Raw genomic sequence first — 20,114 nt, forward strand, 5'->3', positions numbered from 1 at the left:
GTCCGTCCTGTCGCCCTCTATGGTTCTCAGTGTTGGCCGACTATAAAAGACAATGAACGGTGTCTTGCGGTAATGGAGACGAAGATGTTGCGTTGGACTAGTGGCGTGACACGTTTTGATCACATCCGAAATGAGGATATCCGCGATCGTTATGGGGTTGCACCGATCGTGGAAAAACTGCGAGATAGTCGTCTTCGATGGTATGGTCACCTAATCTGGGCTAACGAGAATTCACTTGTCACCAAAAAAGACCAAAAGGTAAAAAAGGCAGGCCGCAACAACGGTGCCTCGAGACTGCACCCAGATCAGGCATTCGATAGAGCCAAATGGAGAAACCGATCACGCCAAGCCGACCCCGCTTGTGAATTGCTGAAGAAAAAGAAGATTTAAATATATTGAGTTTGCTTTTTCCCAGAAGTTTAGGAGATGATTCTTGTACATTTTTGCGAATTCAAGCCGCCTTTTCCTGTTAATTTGCTGATGCTGCTGCGAGCTGTATGCGCGTGGTATCCAGCCTTACACAATTCGTACGGTTTCCACCAATACGAATTTTCTCTACCTCTTTCTTCACTTCGTTATTTTTTCCGCACTGGTTGACTAACGGTGTACTTTTCTATGAAATCGAAGCATTCCCAACTTCAATTCAGGATGCTTCGCATTCCAACAAAAAGTTACACAGGGTACATCCTTCACGACTTCTCAATCACCAACTCCAGTTGTAGGTTATGCCACTATAAAGAGAAGACCATCCAGTATATAACATCTGCGTGCAGGATGTTGAGCAGTACCGAGTACACCAATCGTCATAGCTCTGTCTACAAGATTCTCCATCAAAACATTGCGTTGGAGTATAACTTAGTGGCAACCTACCATCCTTATTATAAGTATATAATAAACGATCGGGCTAAACTATTGTGGGATCGATCACAATAGACCCGATTTGATTCTGCTTCTCAAGGAAGAACAAGCGCGCTTCATAATCAAACAGCAAGAAAAAAATTCGGAACTACAGCCCTTTGGCGGACGATATGAAGCAGAGTTGGAAACTACAAAAGATCGAAATAGTCTCAGTAGTAATTTCAGCGAACGGATTAGTCCCGGAAGATTTAGATAAAGCGCTGAAAACGCTCAATCTTGGACTATACATGAAGATGCAAAAAGCGGTTATCCTTGCAGCCTGTGCTATAGTCCGAAGAGTCCTGTCCGGTACTAGCCTGACCTAGTTGGCTTCAGTCTTGATTCGTACTGTCTTCCATTAAAGATCTATGTCTCTGTAGTTTAGAACCACCGCGTCACTGCTTGAAGTGTTTGCAACTATCGGGATGTAGCAATATATATAATAATAATAATCATACATGAACAGAATTTAGATTGTTTTGGTGTAGCCCTCCCCAGCAAGGCGTCAGTCCTCCTATGTATTTAGGGTTCCCCCCTTAATATTGAAAGCGGCAAGGGCGAACGTTTAAGTTGTGGTGGGCCGCCGCAGGGTCATGATATCATTTGGCCCACCATGGAGAGGAAAGGAAGACGGGGTCGTTCGTCGAGTAGATGCCTGAATCGGCTCAGGGCTAGTCCTTCCCTGTCCATCCCGCGCGCGTTAAGTTTTTTATGATTCAGCCCCTTCCCTAATTAGGCCTTTTGGCAGTTTAGCTTCTTTTGCGAAAAAATTTTCGGTGGTATCAACCCACCTCGTGTGACGTGTGGTGTAACTCTATTAGAGTAATTTACTCCGAGTGGGTTCTCATCTCGTCGAACTGCTAACATTCGGGTTAGCTCCAGCGCGTGCCGTCCGGTTCCATATATTATCTTGATGATGTTAGCGTTGGTGACCGTGTTGGTCCCGAAATGATGGGAGGTCTGACTGTCATCGCAACAGCTGGTAAAGTGGCCGCGTACATTTCGTTTGACTCGCCTTGGATCTGCTGTTGTAAATTATATCGGATTTGGTTTCGAAGAATTGTTATAGTACAGTATGGAACCCTGCCTCAGATCTATTAGGCATCACCGCCAGGACTTGACGACGTACTGCCGACCTTGCCCGAAAGCAACAAGCCAAATTTCACCTTCTGGGCCTTCAACGGTTTTTCCTTTCTTTTTGGGTGGGGATTATTTCTTCAAATACCTCGGTTCCTAACACTAAATTAGTGCCCGCCTTGATGTTGTAGTTCGGGACAGCAAGCTTCAGGCTCATTGTCCATTCCGTTTCGGTCTCAACCATATTCTCATTTGGCAGACAGGTCGTTAATGATTGTGTATTTCAGTTCGAAATTAGATGTAAAGTTAGGTCTTATCCTGATCTCTACTGTTTTGAAAAATGCAGCCGTGGTTCACAAATTTATTCCTCCCTTCGACCGGAAGTTTCCCGAAACTTTCATCTTTGGTTGTCCAGATAGCTCAAGTGGTTAGAGCGCTTGGCTGTTGGTGGTTCAAATCTCACTGGTGGCAGAGAGATTTGTTATCGTCACTGCATGTCGGATATCAGCCGACTCAGCTGTGAATCAGTATCTGAGTCAAATCAGAGTAATAATCTCGGGCAAGTACAATGCTGACCAGATTGCTTCGTACAGTGTACTGTAGTTTACCGTTATGATCTTTAATGAATTGCTCTAATATGGCTATTGTGACGCTCGTAGAGCCTAGATTTTATGCCAAGAGTCGCGCCCAAGTATTGCACATACCACTGTAGGTACTACGTCTGGGTAGTCCTAACCACACGGTCTTCTTAAGACACTGATTGATTTTGTGACCAGAATCAGAGCCCCGCTGTGACAAGCAACAACGGTATGAGTCTATACGGAGGCCATTGTTCAACTTTCATACTAGTGAATGCAAGACATACCTAAATCTCTACTGAACTAAAGAGTTCGTCACCCGAGTTGTGGGCGCCACTGAGGGGCCCACCACTAACAACTGGACTGAGAATACATACGTTGAGAATTATCCTGCAACATAGAAACTCAGAGGGCTATTCCGGTCCCCAGGTACCAAATTACATCTGATGAGGCTGAAGCCATTTCAGTTAAGTCTCCGTGCGTATTGCATCGCGAATGTGAATACTGCGTTTTACGGTGCCACCTCGGTCACTTGGAGTTGCTTCAGTCGATAGAGTTGCTACCTTTCCTAGCTTCTCGCCACCTCAGAGCATGTCTTTTGTACCGCTCCTATGGCAAAAACGAGTTTGAAGAAATAATATTGTCTTCAATTTGTATAGACTATAATATTAATGGTTTGGGTAAGGTATGGGCGAAAGTGGAGTAAAGCTGCTGGACTTGACGGTCTTGCCACGGAAATGTTCCTTGCAGCCCCAGCAGTTTCCGTAAAGAGGCTAATTTCAATTATTTGTAAATCCTCAGTGACTGGAAGAAGGAGATTATCGTTCCAATTTTGAAGAAAAGTACCCATCTTGTTCGATAATTAGAATGATATTTGCAAGCTCCCTGTCGAAATTCCAGGTTGGCCGATGAGTGGGTCGTTCCCGAGTAGGAGAAGTCATGGATGAAACTGAAGCACATTACCAGAATCAGATAACGATGACGGGTAGATGTGACTAACCCTTTATGCCCCATAAGGTTTATGGTAAACGCATTATCATTGCTGAGTTTCCTTTCCAGCAAGCTAAATTGTTAACAGTTTATCAAACTCAAATAGAAAGATAATGAATGTTCTACGTATTCATGTATAGACATTTCTTTTATTTTTTATTAGATGGTGATACATAATAGTAAATGACTGACTAAAAGGTCTGATTGCCTGAAAATGTCCCCTATTTTCGCGGCTTACTAGTTAACTGCGTGCGAATTTGATCCTTTTTGAATGATGCTTTTTTAGGAGCTTGTATTCTTTTCCCTGTTGAACCGATGTTTATCCCTTCACTTTAATGAAAACTTAATAATATCTAGACAATTCGTCCGGAATTCCAGGTAAAATTAACAAACCAGGTACGTTCCGTCCGTAACTATTTTCTTTCTGCACAAAACTCGTTCTTTTCACAATGACTGCCAACTGTCTTTTTTCTTTTACTTATTATTATTTTTTTCATCTGACGTTTCTCGTCACCTACTCTGTTCTTCACTCTTGTAGCGAGGTCTGAACTGAGTGGAGTGCCGGTGACGTCATCTATCCGCTGGTATTCGCGACATTCACACACTTTTCTTCTACAATTTTTTTCCGCACACAATCTGGTTCACCAACTTCTCCCCGGAAAGCCAATTACTTGACTAGATTCATGGCGCGAAGGAAATCTTTTAATTCTTTGAACACAGCATTCCGTACCGTCGAATCAATGGCCAAGAGTGGTAGAAGTGTAGCTATATCCGGTATATCTAAGCGTAGCACAGCCTTCATGATTCGTTGTACAAGGTGTTCCTTTTGTTCATCAGTAAGACGGTTACCAACAATATCCCCAACTGATAACAACTTTCCTACATATATACGAGTACATATGTATAAAAGGAATGTTAATCTGGCGTTGAAACAAAAATTGGTGAAAAAATTGAATGGTACCTGCGACTTTACCAGTTGCTGCCAAAAATCCTGAAGCACCTTGGGTCATCCTTTCATAATCGCCCATGAAGGCACCAGACAAAAAATTCATCCCCTTAGAAAAAGCATCAACCGCTGTGTCTGCTACTTCCATAGTTACCTGACTCGCGGCAGCAATACTGGCTATTGTAGCAAGAAGCCTCTCTTGATCGGACATCTCAAATATTAATACGCCTAGAACACAGAATATTCAATATATGATAATAGCAAACTGTGGACTAGGAATGGGATATAATCCAAACTGATGGGAAACAAGCCAAGTAGCGACTTTTAAAGTGTTTCCCTGCTCTAATCTAAACATTTCGAAGTAGTTCCCTGATAATGTGAAAGGAGCTTTTAAAGAATACTAAGAATAAGCATGATATCGAAGTTTAAAATACATATCTGTACCTACATATTCCAGGAATCATTCTATTGTTCTTCAAGGTGTGGTTCTCCGAATTCTATTCAACATTTCACACGTTCAGGTAAACTGATAACAGGAAATAGTATTACGTAGTATTTTGAAAATTCACAGGACTAAAAAGATTGTCATAACTTATTCCAGATTTTTTGATGGCTGGTCATTGCATTTAATGTATTCGAAGAAAAAAAATACTGTCATCCAGGAGGAAATTAAAGAACAATGAGGAGATTGTTCCTTATAAAGCTATGGCGTTCCCAATGGGGCGTAATTTAATATCATCCTGTTAAAGTTGAGCTTACTAACCCCACCCTTTGAGGGGGGAGGGGGTGGGGGACGAATAAAGAGGCCATGTAAGGGAAAAAATTCCTCATTTCTGTCCTCGATAAGAGCCTATAACGTTCCCTGAAGGGAGAAGAGAATGTAGGTACAGGGGCGGGCCTCCGCTGTAACGCGATAAGCTTATTAATAATAAGAAAAGGCAAAATGTGTGCCAGGTTGCATCAGAGTGTGGGATTTACAGCCATTAAAACCATTTCGCCGAACCACCGTATTACTTCGTGTAAAAAACGCTGGTCTACACTAGTTCGTTCAAGTTTAAGTGGCGCTCCGGGGATGGGAGCCTGCTTTTCGCCCTGAATACTCATGAATTGACCATATTAGCACCTTGCAGATCATATTGGAAAAGTGTGCGGAATTTAGATTTCTGCTTCACCTGCTCTTCATTGATTTCGAGGAGTCTTTCGACAGCATGAAAAGGGCGTATATCTACAACGCTTTCCATATAAGGGATACTCCGCAAAAATTAATAGTTATTACGAAAGCGATGTAAGATGGCGCCAAACATCGCATGCTACCTCAAGATAAGTCCAAAGCAGAGTCCAACATGTTGCATTATGTCACCAAAGTTATTACCTCTTGGCATCGGTGACGTTTGTTGTGTTACTTTACCCACAAGACGTGTTGGGCTTCGATAGACCATGACATCTTTTTTGAAACAAATCGACTACATTAATGACATCTGTTTGCTCTCTCACCAAGTCATACACTAATCCAATATATGGACTTATTAAAAGCAGTAATGGCGGTCAAAGGGTAGTATAAGTCCCAGGGCGTACCAAGTGGTCTCCAGATTGGAGGCTGGGTATGTCGGACGACAACTTTGGACCCTGGGGAAAGCCTAGAAATTTTTAAAGACGCGACGCAGTTATTAAACACAGATTCCGGTAATTGCCCTCAAAATCAATAAGACTCGCCGCGGTAATTAACAAGTAATTAGGTTAATAATTTAACGATTTTTTTTTAAAAAGTAATTTAGGTAATTAGTGTTTAAGTATAAATAGAACCGTATAATCGCAATTGTTTTCAGTAGCTTTGTACTGATGAAGGGGGTAAGTTGCTCCTGAAATATATATCATCATCATCATCAACGGCGCAACAACCGGTATCCGGTCTAGGCCTGCCTTAATAAGGAACTCCAGACATCCCGGTTTTGCGCCGAGGTCCACCAATTCGATATCCCTAAAAGCTGTCTGGCGTCCTGACCCACGCCATCGCTCCATCTTAGGCAGGGTCTGCCTCGTCTTCTTTTTCTACCATAGATATTGCCCTTATAGACTTTCCGGGTGGGATCATCTTCATCCATACGGATTAAGTGACCCGCCCACCGTAACCTATTGAGCCGGATTTTATCCACAACCGGACGGTCATGGTATCGCTCATAGATTTCGTCATTGTGTAGGCTACGGAATCGTCCATCCTCATGTAGGGGGCCAAAAATTCTTCGGAGGATTCTTCTCTCGAACGCGGCCAAGAGTTCGCAATTTTTCTTGCTGAGAACCCAAGTTTCCGAGGAATACATGAGGACTGGCAAGATCATAGTCTTGTACAGTAAGAGCTTTGACCCTATGGTGAGACGTTTCGAGCGGAACAGTCTTTGTAAGCTGAAGTAGGCTCTGTTGGCTGACAACAACCGTGCGCGGATTTCATCATCGTAGTTGTTATCGGTTGTGATTTTCGACCCTAGATAGGAGAAATTGTCAACGGTCTCAAAGTTGTATTCCCCTATCCTTATTCTTGTTCGTGCTTGTATTTGACCAGTGCGGTTTGATGTTGTTGGTTGATTCGTCTTCGGTACTGATGTTGCCACCATGTATTTTGTCTTGCCTTCATTGATGTGCAGCCCAAGATCTCGCGCCGCCTGCTCGATCTGGATGAAGGCAGTTTGAACGTCTCGGGTGGTTCTTCCCATGATGTCGATATCGTCAGCATAGGCCAGTAGTTGGGTGGACTTGAAGAGGATCGTACCTTTTGCATTCACCTCAGCATCACGGATCACCTTCTCGAGGGCCAGGTTAAAGAGGACGCATGATAGCGCATCCCCTTGTCGTAGACCGTTGTTGATGTCGAATGGTCTTGAGAGTGATCCTGCTGCTTTTATATGGCCTCGCACATTGGTCAGGGTCAGCCTAGTCAGTCTTATTAATTTCGTCGGGATACCGAATTCTCTCATGGCCGTGTACAGTTTTACCCTGGCTATGCTATCATAGGCGGCTTTAAAGTCGATGAACAGATGGTGCAACTGTTGTCCTAGCAAGATAGTGGAGAATATCTTATAGATGGTACTCAGCAACGTGATACCTCTATAATTGCTGCACTGTGTGATATCTCCCTTTTTATGTATGAGACAGATTATGCCTCGCTGCCAATCGTCAGGCATTGATTCGCTGTCCCATACCTTGAGCACAAGTTGATGAACCACTTGGTGTAACTGGTCGCCTCCATATTTAACCAATTCGGCTGTAATTCCATCGGCTCCTGGCGACTTATGATTTTTTAGCCGATGAATTGCACGGACTGTTTCTCCTAAAGTTGGTGGTGGCAGTAATTGTCCGTCGTCTTCAGTTGGCGGGACCTCCAACTCGCCGATGTTCTGGTTGTTCAGTAGCTCATCAAAGTACTCAACCCATCGCTCTAATATGCCCATTCTGTCGGAAATCAGATTTCCCTCTTTGTCTCGGCAGGATGAGCATCGAGGTGTATAAGGCTTCATCCTGCTGACTTGTTGGTAAAACTTCCGCGCCTGGTGCGGTTGCTCCCTGTACTTTTCTAGTTCACAGACTTGTTGGTTCTCCCAGGCTTCCTTTTTCCGTCTGTGAAGTCGCTTCTCCGCTCGACGGAGTTCGTGATAAGTCTCTGCGCGTGCCCGCGTTCTTTGAGAATGCAACATTACTCGGTATGCGGCATTCTTCCGTTCCGTTGCTAGCTTACATTCATCGTCAAACCAGCCGTTCCGACTCCTTTTGCGGCTGGGGCCAAGTATATTTGTGGCCGTATCCATGATAACGTTCTTCAGGTGGTTGTGAAGATCATTAGTTGATGCTTCATCTCCAGGTCCTCTATTGACTGCGGTTATTGCGGCATCCATTTCCCGGATTGCGGAGGGTTGTGTTGTGGATGGCTTCAGTGTTCACTCTCACCTGATTGTCTTAGGGGATTCTAGGTGGTATTGTTATTCGAGTTCGGAGCACCATGCCAACGAGATAGTGATCCGAGTCTATATTGGCCCCCCTATATGTTCTGACATTCATCAAGGCTGAGAGGTGGCGGCGTTCGATCAACACGTGGTCAATTTGGTTGAAAGTGGTCCCGTCTGGAGAGGCCCACGTATGTTTGTGGACCGCTTTCCGCGCAAACCAGGTACTTCCAACAACCATTTCGTGTGACCCTGCTAATTGAATAGTCCGCAGTCCGTTATCATTTGTTTTTTCGTGTAAGCTATGGGAGCCAACGTATCGCCTGAATACGGGCTCCTTCCCTACTTGGCTGTTAAAATCCCCAAGTATGATTTTGATATCATATCTGGGACAGACTTCGAGGGTTCTTTCTACTGCCTCGTAGAAGGTATCCTTCTCCGACTCTGCAGTCTCCTCTGTAGGGGCGTGAACGTTTATGAGGCTTATATTTCTAAACTTGCCTCGCAAGCGCAGAGTGCATAGCCGCTTATACTTTCAAAGCCGCTTATACTTTCAAAGCCGATAACAGCAGGTTTCATTTTTTGGCTGACTAAGAAACCTACTCCGAGCACATGGTTTACTGGATGGCCACTATAATATATGGTGTAGTGGCTCTTCTCCAGGAAACCGGTCCCTGTCCATCGCATCGCATGAAATATATATATACACTGTAAAATACAAATTGTAGCTTGGAGTAAGCTACTGGTCTATCAATTTTAGGCTTGACTACAAAGAGAAGACAATGTCTAACCTCTAAGAAGAAAGATATTTTTTCCTATCGAGTGCATAAGTAACCGTCGCAAACGTGTTCCACGAGTATTATATTTCTTCTTGTTTTTCCTGTAACCTTTTCCCGGAAAGCGTGAGTCTTGTGATGTATTTAGGGTTCCTCCCATAATAGTTGAAGTGGTCGGGGGCGAATATTTTGGTGGGGTTGGTATACCCTAGGATGACCATGTCATCAGACCCCCCAAGAAGAAAAAAAGGAAGACGGGGGCCACTCGTAACATAGGTGCAAGGATCAACTCGGAGCTAGCCCCTCCCCCCCCCCGTCAATCCCTCGCGGTTGCTTTTTTTGTGATTTTGTGCCTTCTGTTGTTAAGCCGTTAGGCAATTTAGCTCTTTTAGAAAAGAAATTGTTAGCTTAGGTGGGTTTAGTTTTTTTGATTATTGAGTCTATGTGTGTGAGGGGGTGACAGGGTGGTATGATATTCACGACTGGCAAACCTGTCAGGGGTGTTTGGTTAGTTGAAAGCCTTGGTGACCCTGTTGGTGCCAAGGTGATGCAACACCTTAGTCTCATCGTTGCAAAAAAGACGTATTCGGTGGTATAGTCGTGTAATCCGTGCATTCATTAGCGAAGATTCGTCTGGACAGAAAAATCGATGGTAAATAACCGGATGGCCGGCGATGATAATTTGAAAGTTTCTCGACTCCACTCGAACCAAGCCTACCTATTCAAACCTGTCCACCTCCATATTACGCACGGGCCTAACGTCCATATATATGTATATTGCTGTTTTTCTTTTAATCCAGACCAGCTAGCCAAGTATCATCTTTCATTGATCTTATGCCATAAAAAACTTTAGGAAATACTACGGGACGTTCTGATCGAGAAATATGCTGTCTAGTGAAGGGGATTCTTAGAAATAAAACAAGGTGGTACTGAAGGATGCACAATTTACCTTATCTTCGATATAACAAATTTAGTAAACAAAAATTAATACTCGCTCCTAAATAATATGTGTCCTTATATTTCATGTGAATATATGATTTGTGAGCTATCCTGTTGCTGAATCCTTTCATCATCACAGACTTAATATTTTAAACTTGAAGTTTCTATTCTATTAGGCAGTTTCATTCAGAAGAGTTTTCAATGCTTCTTCGCAGATGGTATCAAACGGCGAAATCAGTGAGTTATCGGAAGGTGAATATAAACAAAGATTTTCTAATTTGGCTGTCGGTGAAGGTGTCTGGACTTTGTCCAATTCTGCAATATTCTCGTTCACACCTAATTTAATAGATTCCCCGATATCGTGAACATTCTCGATTCCCAACTTATTACACGATTCTGAGACGATTTCGTCGATTGATCTAATAAGGAGCTCCTCTTCATGGTTTTCAGTACGAACAAGATCAGTTTGATTAATATGTTCTATATCTCGCCCCACATGAATTCCCTCCGTGTCTTTTCCATCCGGTTTTGCCATCGCTGATGTAGTTTGTAGTAGTTTTTCCAGTAAATCTCCTCCTTGACGAACAACCATTCCTGGGGGCTGAGCTGTACATTTGTGAGTGCGTTGGGAAACTTTATAACGGAAGCTTTTGTCACAGGCGGTACACTTATAAGGCATGGCTCCTGTGTGAATCCTTTTGTGAACTAGGTAGGAAACACGCTGACGAAAGCATTTGCCTGAAAATGGGAAAGGTTAGGTAAGTATGTACAAAAGTGATAGAAAAAAATATGTAGTACCACATGTTTCACATTCGAAGGGCTTTTCACCGCTATGTATTCTTTCGTGATTGTGAAGCGTCGAAAGTTCCTTAAATGCGCGCCCACAAGTTTGGCACGAGTGCGGTTTTTCATCGCTATGATACAACAAATGCTTGTGGTAAGATTGTTGAAATGTAAATGTCTTTCCACATATGTTACAAGTATACGGCATTTCACCTGAAGATAGAGAAGAAACACATAAACACATTAATTACGACAATCAAAATATAATAATAATATATAAAATCCGCCGTAGCCGGTCTCATGTCTGGTTGTGAAAGGCGGAGGGATGGATAGCTTCAGTCTGAATGGCTGTAGGCCATCGCAGCGTCTGCAGGAAAGTGCAGGAACTTGCAGATTACTCACTGAGGAAGCTATCCCCACACCTGGCAGCTAGGGATAAAATGCAACACCAAAAATGAGAAGAAGAAGAAATTTGAGATCCGGTACGGATAACCGGCGGGAGTCGTCTAACTTGGTGACTGGTTCGGGCTCCCGTAATGGACACCACGGCGTCGAAACCGCTAGTCGTGGGGCGGTTCGACGTCTAGACGCCACGACGACCAGGAGCATTGGTCCACCTGCTGCAGCTGATTCGCCACAATCTGTGACGACCACTTCAGCAGGTTCACGTAGGCAGCGGATGAAGTGAGCTGAAGAAATGAACTTCTTCATCATCCAGTCCTACTACGAAATTACCTATCTTACCGCCCCTGGTTGCACCAGAGATTCGTCGAGCGAGGCGGTGGCATCAACTCGCCGAAACACTCTTCTCCACCGTCCAGCTGAGGTTTCCGCTGAGGGTCGGGACGAATTCCAAAGAGCGTGTATAGAATTTTTAGAAATGGATCCTTTGCATAGACCAAGTATTCCCTCTCTCTCTCAAATCAATGATGAGAATGCATCTCGACTGTGTGCTGATATATCGCTGCTGCAACTACAATCACGTGTGTATTGCAGTGCAGTTGCGGCTATCAGATTGCACGGTCAGAAGATTTGCTTTCGTGTTATTGGTTTGAGTGACCGAAAAGATTCACCATGGAAAATTCGTCTGGAACGTCGGCGGTACTCATTAAGGCAGAACATTGCTAGACTGAGACTAGGGTGACAAATAAAGTGCAGAGGGTTTACCGGAACTATGCCATCCCCAGTGAGACACCCGTAGTTGAAATTCTGGATACACTTAAGTAGAAACTTTCTGTCATATGCAGTCGGTTACGACGGTATGGCGAACGTCACTCCAGACGTGTCCAGAATGCAACATACGCGACGAATCGGCGGAGCTTTTTCAGATCTCTCAACGAATCCCAATAGAGTGTCCAGGCAGTGCAGTTTTTGGTAACGGAAGCGAAAGAATGCTGGGGCGGACTTTGGGGGTTACTCGCGCAACATACTGAGTTTGCTGAGTGGATCACCGCCGAAGGCACCCGCCATGCAAATACGCCTGGCATGAATTTTGCAGATGTTACCGAAGAGGAAGTTCGACGAGCCATAAACAACTCGAAGAACTAGAGGGACCCCGGTCTGGATCGGGTGCAGAATTTCTGCTATAAGAAATTTACCAGTGTATCAGGTCATAAATCAACCGGAGGAATTTCCACCCTTCCTCACTGTGGGGATTACCTACCTTATCCCTAAGAAGGACACAAAACCGATTACTTGCTTACCAATCCTTTACAAATTCATAACGTCCATTCTTGGTGGAAGGGTCAATGCACACCTCGAGACCAACAACATTCTGTCCGAGGAACAGAAGGGTTGCCGAATTGGATCAAGGGGTTGCAAAGAGCAACTCATTAACGACTCGGTAGTTGTAGGACAAGCAACTAGAGGCCAAAGAAACCTCTTTAGTTGCTATATCGATTATGCCAAGGCTTTCGACAGACGTCTCTGTCGCATTGATCCGAAACTAATAAAGTTTTTGGCGACAGTCATGATGATTATCATGATTACCACCTTATCAGTGCGTACATTTGAGGGTGCTTATACCTCAGAGCCCATCCGTATACGGAGGGGCATCTTCCAGGGGGATTCGTTGAGTCCACTTTGGTTTTGTATGGCACTGAACCCCCTTTCATGGCTAATGAATGATGCTAGAGGGCATGGTTTTTCAATTAAATATGACCTACGTGCTAAGTACCCACTGGCACACTTGATGTACTTAGATGATATCAAGCCGTATGCTGGTACTGACGACCATCTGACAAGTCTGTTGCGAATAGTAAAAATGTTCAGCCGTGATATTCGAATGGAGTTTGGATTAGACAAATGTCGAATCCAAGCCATTCGTAAAGGTGATCACGAGCCGCATGCCGGATATAGCATTGGTGATCTCCTCATCGAAGCTATGACTGAGACAGACTTCTAGAAATACCTAGGAATTCTGCAAGGAATCCATACTCGAGTTGGTGATCTGAAGGATGCTCTGCTGTCCGAATTCCTGCCACATGTAAAGCTGGTTGACGAAGACCGATCTGCAAAACGTCCAGCGACTATGTCCAAATTCGGAATGCATTATCCAAACTCTGGCGTGGAGCGGATGAACCTGTCTCGTAACATCGAAGGTAAGGGCGTGGTTGACGTGACGGCACAACATCATCGTCCAGTCGACTAGCTGCGCAGCTGGCATCTTTCCAGCACTAATCCAGAGAAGCCTAAAAATCATCTTGGAATCTCTTCTAAAGGTGGTAACATAGCCCTGGGGTATATACAAGGGGCATGGAAACGGGCAAAAGTGGTTCTGAAAGCGGGTAAAAGGATCCTTTTTAACCTAAATTTTCAAATCAAGTTGCCTAACATCATTCATACTCAAAACGGTGGAGATGATCATAGACAACTATGTTAAAACTAATGTTCTAATGCGAAATCCCCTACGTAAGTGTTAAGCATGTTGACGGGCAGGACGGTCAACTGCTCTGTATGCGTGCAAGTCTGTGAAGTAGAAAAGTACAGGGAGCAACCGCACCAGGCGGGCAAGTTTTACCAACAAGTCAGCAGATGAAGCCTTTTACACCTCGATGCTCATCCTGCCGAGACAAAGAGGCAAATCAGATTTCCGACAGAATAAGCATGTTGGAGTGATGGGTTGAGTATTTTGATAACTGCTCAACAACTAAAATATCGGCGAGTTGGAGGTCCTGCCAGACGACGGACAAATGCTGCCACCACCAAGCATAGAAGAAACAGTCCGTGTAATTCATCGACTTAAAAACCATAAGTCGCCAGGAGCCGACGGAATTACAGCCGAATTGGTTAAATATAGAGGCGACCAATTACTCCAAGTGGTTCATCAATTGATGCTCAAAGTATGCGACAGCGAATCAATGCCTGCCGACTTGCAACGAGGCATTATCTATCTGATACATAAAAAAGGAAATATCATGCAGTGTAGCAATTATGGAGGTATCACGTTGCTGAGTACCATCTATAAGATATTCTCCGCTATCTTGCTAGGCGGGGAAGCCCCATACGCCCAGAACATCATTGGCCCATACCAAAGAGGCTCAATATCAACTACGGTCTGCGACAAGGAGATGTCCTATCATGTGTCTTCCTTAACCTGGCCCTGGAGAAAGTGATTCGCGATGTCGATGTAAAAGCGAGAGGCACCATCCTCTTCAAGTCCATCCAACTACTGGCTTATGTTAACGATATGGACATCATGGGAAGTACAACCCGAGATGTACAGTCTTCTTTCATCCATATTGAGCAGGGGGCGCGAGATCTTGGGCTGCACATCAATGAAGGCAGGACGAAGTACATGGTGGCAACGTCAGCGCCAAACCAAAACCAAAAGAACGAACAACATAGAATCGAGCTGTCTAAATCAAAGGAAGATTGATATTAACTCTAGGCGATATCCCGAATTATTGATACCAAGCGATAACATGATGAGGTTTCACTTTTCGAAAGCGTGATCGACAGAACCCAGGCTAGTTTCCATGTTGGAGTCTCCTGCACCACATCTTGCAGACCATTGTGGAACAGTATGCGGAATTCAGATTCCCTGAATAGTTTGTATATCGACGTATCGAAAGCAATAGATTCCTTTTCACTATTTTTTCCGAAATTTGGAAATACAACAATCTCAACACCAAAATCGACTTGAAGTAGTTCTTGGCCAATGTTCTATCTGTTCTGCTAGATTTAGCACAAGGGAAGTGGTCGCCACTGTTACTCAGAAACTTCACGGCCGGCGAGTCTGTTGCCATAAAGTTACGTGGCACCGAACATTAGAGTCAGAGTGCAAGCTTCTCAGAAAATTGTAGGAGGATGAGTTGAAGAGCATTGCTAGGAATCGGCAGCGATGAAGTGTAAGTGTGACTGCGCATATATACCCCATGGAAATTAGCCACCAATATTATTTAAAATGTTCAGTCTTTCATCAATCACAGACTAAGCCATTGAACCATTGACTTTGAACTATATATTCAAGAACCATCAACGAGGGGAGATTTATGCGGTTAGCCTATTATTATTATTCTATTAAGGGAAAGTCGCACCGCGTCCTTAAAGAACTATTGTGCAGGCCTATAACCGTCAGGAATTTTAGTGTGCTCCCTACTTCCAGATCTTTCAGCTTTGCATCTGGTATTAAGTGTTCTTGTAGATGCCTCAAACTACTTTGCACAAGTGCCGGACATTGTCCCAGGACGTGTATAGAGGTTTCGTCAAACTCCTCACAAAACCTGCAGGCAGTGTCCGTAGACATCCCTAGCTTCCCTAATGGATAGTTCAACCGACAATGACCAGTGATAATTCCCACTATGATTCGGAGGTTCTTTTCGGTGAGGTTTAAGCAATCCTTTGTGCGCATGGGTTCGTTCCCTCAATAAGCACCCTGGACTGCTCCATCCCTGGTAGGCCCGCCAAATATAGTTCCCTCAGCTATGAAACCGTTTCCGATTCCACAGAATGGTTCTGGCCCGTGTAAAGGCGTCCCTGCTCCCTTCTTGGTTAGTTCGTCCGCTGCCTCGTTGCCTTCCAACCCAGCATGGCCTGGAACCCAAAGTATCCAGTGGTTAGCCTAACTTAATGCTACTTCTTTTGTAATGTTAGTACACACGACCTCTACTCTACTCTCCCTAATGAAGTGATATCGTCTAAGACAAACGAAGGATAGCTTGCTTGGCAACCAGGCCATAGGTCTATAGATGTTTTAAAGATTTCAATCTAATATTTTTGCATCAAAATTCACAATAAAGATTAGAAGCTATTTGATCAACAGAAACATGGGCAGCACGGATATAGGCATCCAGAGTTCTATTTTCATAAGGCAAACATTCTAAAAATCCATGATAATGGATCAATATACAATCAAGATACTTTGGCATATCTTACCTGTATGTAATCGTTTGTGTTTTTTTAGAAAGTATTTTGTTGTGAAACTTTTCGCACAAATATCGCACTCCCAAATTTTTGGAGCCTCTGCAGCCTTTACTGGGATTACGTTGATACTAGGTTTATTCGTATCTATAGTAACAGGTTGGCAATTATCAGGCAGAATGTTGCTAGTGGTAGCAATATTGGACGGATTTGGTTCCTCTCCAGATGCTGTTAAATGTACACCAACTGCAGGAGGTATCAGAGCTTGAATATTTTTAGTCTTGATTTTTTGGCAAATATTTAATTTTGGGCAGTCTTTGTTCGCTTGCAAACCAATGAGATGTACAACTTTTAAATGGACCCGCAGCGATCCTTTCATTTTGAACATCTTTGCACATAAGTGGCATTGGTATCGTATATCGGTTACAGCCACGCCGTTCAATGCCTCGTCTGGAGCTCGATGTATCAACTTGTTGTGCATCCGCAGCAGATCTACAGAGCGGAAAGCAAGTTCACATATATCACATTTTATTTGGGCGACACAAGACTCTTGAACTGTTGCTGGGATCTTCGGAACAGAATTGCTATTTTCCACTAGACTCAGTGTTGAAATCGAGTTCGTATCTTTTTGAGGACTAGTTGAGGTTTCACCCTTGGTACAAAACGATTGGAACATCGTATCACTAGGAGGGGGTAGTATCGGCTCCTTCGTAATCGTCAGCATCAAGTTCGTATGACTGAATAGATGGATCGTAAGTTTATCAAGCCCCAATAAGATCTCGTTGCAAATCGGACATGAAACTGGACCATTTGCGGCCTTGATCAAGCTATTGCGAAGTGTGTCAATATTTGGAAAACTCGACTTATAGCACAATGGACAAGACACTGATGTTGAACACATTTCTACGCCGTTCTTGGTCCCACGACAAATTCCACAATTTTTCACGCCAATAGAACTAGATTTCACGAAAGAGATATTTTCTTTATTTTCGGGAGAAAAATATTAAAAAATATAACTTCGAATATGGACCGAATGGAGCAAGAAAGTTGGAGAGAAAGTCACGACGGCGACCAGCTACATTACGCGTCCCTCATGAAATTCAAATGTTTCCGATCGAGAACTGTCGCCACAGAGAGGAAAATTCGGGTTGAGCGCCTGAATTATACTAAAAATAGGAGCGTGACGTGTCCTAGATTACTCCTATATGTCGGGAAAACAACTCAAAGGCCCCAAGTAATAGCGTTTTTCGAGATATAGAAATCTGCATGATCCATTGCTAGAGAAAATTTTCAAAAAAATCTCTCTGTTTATATCCTATTTTTAGATACCAGAGGATAGCTTTTTGTATCTGAAACGCTACGAGCACGTGTAGTTTATATCGTATGAATTTTATTGACAAAATACCTTAGCAGCAATAGCACAGGTTTAATTCGAGTTATAGCGAACTATAACATAACAGGTGGATCAACGGAAAGACACTTAGACCACTAGAAAGTAAACTATTTTCAGCTCCATGAATGCAGTCTTCAACAAGCTATTTTAGCATGTTAGTGGTTTGGGAATTGATCTATTGTGCTTATTGAGACAAATTGGAGTCTTAGTACGTCGGCCGCTTCAAACTTCTTTTATCGAAGATGAGAGTAGTTCCTCTTTTTTTCATTGTAGAACTTTGGAGCAGATTTTAGAGGACATCAGAATTTAGTTTTCTAATTTTCACCAGCACTCTCTTCTGTAAATTTTTGCTCAATTCTCGTTTCAGAGTTGTATCAATAATAGTAACTCCTTCGTAGCCGGTTCCAAGCCCGGTTGTCAAAGGAGGAGGGATGGATACTTTCAGTCTGAGTGTCTGTATGCCACCGCAGCGCCTCAGGGAGTAGGTGAGGAAAGTGCAGGAACTTTACAGCCTTGCAGATTACTCACTAAGGAAGCTATCCCCACACCTGGCAGTTAGGTATAAAATGCAAATTCATCTATGAGAAGAAGAAGAAATTTAAAGTCCGGTACGGATAACCGGCGGGAGTCGTCTGACTTGGTGACTGGGTTAGGCTCCCGTAATGGACACCACGGCGTCGAAACCGCTAGTCGTGGGGCGGTTCGACGTCTAGGCGCCACGACGACCAGGAGCATTGCTCCGTCTGCTGCAGCTGTTTCACCACAATCTGTGGCGACCACTTGAGCAAGTTCGCGCAGGTAGCGGATGAAGTGGACTGAAGAAATGAACCTCTTCATCATCCGCTCCTACTACGAAATAACGGCGGGGGCGGGTACAACACCTTACCGCCCTTTGTTATACCAGAGATTCGTCGAGCGTTTCCCGCAATTCGTGCACGTAACTGTGCAGCGAGTCGCAGACCAGTACCGCTTTATTACTCGCAGCGACACAATCCCGGCCACCATCAGGGAGCGTATTCGACTTGAGGTCATTGGGGAAACTGGTAACCGAGAGCCGATGGGAGCAGAGGCGGCGGCATCAACAACACCACGCCGCACTGCAGGCAACAGTTTCAGTATTCGCCGAAGCACTCCTCTCCACCGTCCAGCTGAGAATTCCGCTGAGGTTCGGGACGAATTCGAAAGAGCTTGTATAGAATTCTCGGAAATGGATCCTTTACATAGACTAAGTATTCCCAGGCTCTATGCATCTCCAGCAACTCCGGGAATTCTATCTCAAATCAATGATGAGATTGCATCTGGACTGTGTGCTGATATGTCGTTGCTGCAACTACATGTTATCGACTTGGGTGACCGAAGAGATCCACCAGAAGCGAAAGAATACTAGGGTGGACTTTGGGGATTACCCGCCCAACATGCTGAGTTTGCTGAGTGGATCACCGCCGAAGGCACCCGCCATGCAAATACGCCTGGCATGGATTTTGCGGATGTTACCGGAGAGAAAGTTTGACGAGCCATAAACAACTCGAAGAACTAGAGGGACCCCGGTCTGGATCGGGTGCAGAATTTCTGGTATGAGAAATTTACCAGTGTACACAGTCGGTTGGCACACAGCATAAGTGAGGTCATGAGTCGATCGGAGGAATTTCCACCCTTCCTCATTGCGGGGATTACCTACCTTATCCGTAAGAAGGACACGGTGCAGGACAGGCACAAGAACAATTACTTACCAGCCCTCTGCAAATTCATAGCCGAATTCCTGTGACCTGTAAAGCTGGTACTAAAATCGCATTTCTCGGGGCATACGCATTCGGAATATTGCCACGGACGAAAACCGATATGGAAAACATTCAGTAGCGGATACGGAAATTCCGAATGCTTCATCCAAACTCTGCCGTGGAACGAATGAACCTGCCTCGTGACATCGGAGGCAAAGTTATTGTGGTGGCTCAACATCGCCGCCAAGTCGATTCGCTTCGCGCTTATTTTTACAGTATGCGGCTGTTTGTAAGGTAGGTTGTGGGCTGACTCCACTTAACTTGAAGGATCGATCTTTCAATCTTGTGAGTCACGATCTGTTTCGAGTAAATTATGTTCATTTTAGCAAAGTCCAAAGCCCATCACTCTTTCGCAATAGAACACATTCACAGTTAACAACAAAAATATATTGTGGTTATAGCTGTTCCCCAATAATCCGATAATAACGGTTGACCCATCAGCAGAATCCGGTGCTGACCGGCTATCAGCGATAGAATACAATTTCTACATACAGCAGACTTCACCCATTTGCATACGATGCGAGAAAAAGAGTGAAGCGAAGAATTAAGGGAATACAGGATGAATTAGTTTTAGTTCGGAACTGCAACGTACTCAAGACAACTGAGAACGTCCAGATATCAAGATACTGAGAAGACATGATTGTCCTTTTCGCGTTAAACATGT

General features: G+C 44.1%; 2 protein-coding genes across 2 annotated transcripts; both read right to left on the reverse strand.

Annotated features, from left to right (window-relative positions):
* Positions 1-3,671: 3,671 nt before the first annotated feature.
* Positions 3,672-4,772, reverse strand: LOC119659718. The gene is made up of 3 exons (XM_038067973.1): positions 4,504-4,772; positions 4,152-4,421; positions 3,672-3,824 (listed from the first exon to the last, which is right to left on the reverse strand). Exons 1-2 carry the CDS (start codon positions 4,697-4,699, stop codon positions 4,210-4,212), a joined length of 408 nt encoding a protein of 135 aa, XP_037923901.1. The 5' UTR covers positions 4,700-4,772; the 3' UTR covers positions 3,672-3,824; positions 4,152-4,209.
* Positions 4,773-10,139: 5,367 nt separating this feature from the next.
* On the reverse strand, positions 10,140-17,345 carry LOC119659778 (zinc finger protein 2). Its single transcript, XM_038068043.1, has 3 exons — positions 16,295-17,345; positions 10,934-11,131; positions 10,140-10,873 (listed from the first exon to the last, which is right to left on the reverse strand). Exons 1-3 carry the CDS (start codon positions 17,178-17,180, stop codon positions 10,308-10,310), a joined length of 1,650 nt encoding a protein of 549 aa, XP_037923971.1. The 5' UTR covers positions 17,181-17,345; the 3' UTR covers positions 10,140-10,307.
* Between the last annotated feature and the right edge of the window lie 2,769 nt (positions 17,346-20,114).

This window comes from Hermetia illucens, chromosome 6 (assembly GCF_905115235.1).
Source record: "Hermetia illucens chromosome 6, iHerIll2.2.curated.20191125, whole genome shotgun sequence".
Taxonomy (NCBI): domain Eukaryota; kingdom Metazoa; phylum Arthropoda; class Insecta; order Diptera; family Stratiomyidae; genus Hermetia; species Hermetia illucens.

Bases quoted from the DNA above. Each gene is read 5' to 3' on its own strand.
- LOC119659718 (XM_038067973.1), bottom strand. From the start codon at position 4,699: ATGTCCGATCAAGAGAGGCTTCTTGCTACAATAGCCAGTATTGCTGCC. The intron at 4,422-4,503 runs GTACCATTCAAT...GTATATATGTAG, and splicing joins AGCAACTGGTAAAGTCGCAG to GAAAGTTGTTATCAGTTGGG.
- LOC119659778 (XM_038068043.1), bottom strand. From the start codon at position 17,180: ATGTGTTCAACATCAGTGTCTTGTCCATTGTGCTATAAGTCGAGTTTT. The intron at 11,132-16,294 runs GTAAGATATGCC...CTCTATCTTCAG, and splicing joins ACACAAACGATTACATACAG to GTGAAATGCCGTATACTTGT. The intron at 10,874-10,933 runs GTACTACATATT...TCCCATTTTCAG, and splicing joins CTTCGAATGTGAAACATGTG to GCAAATGCTTTCGTCAGCGT.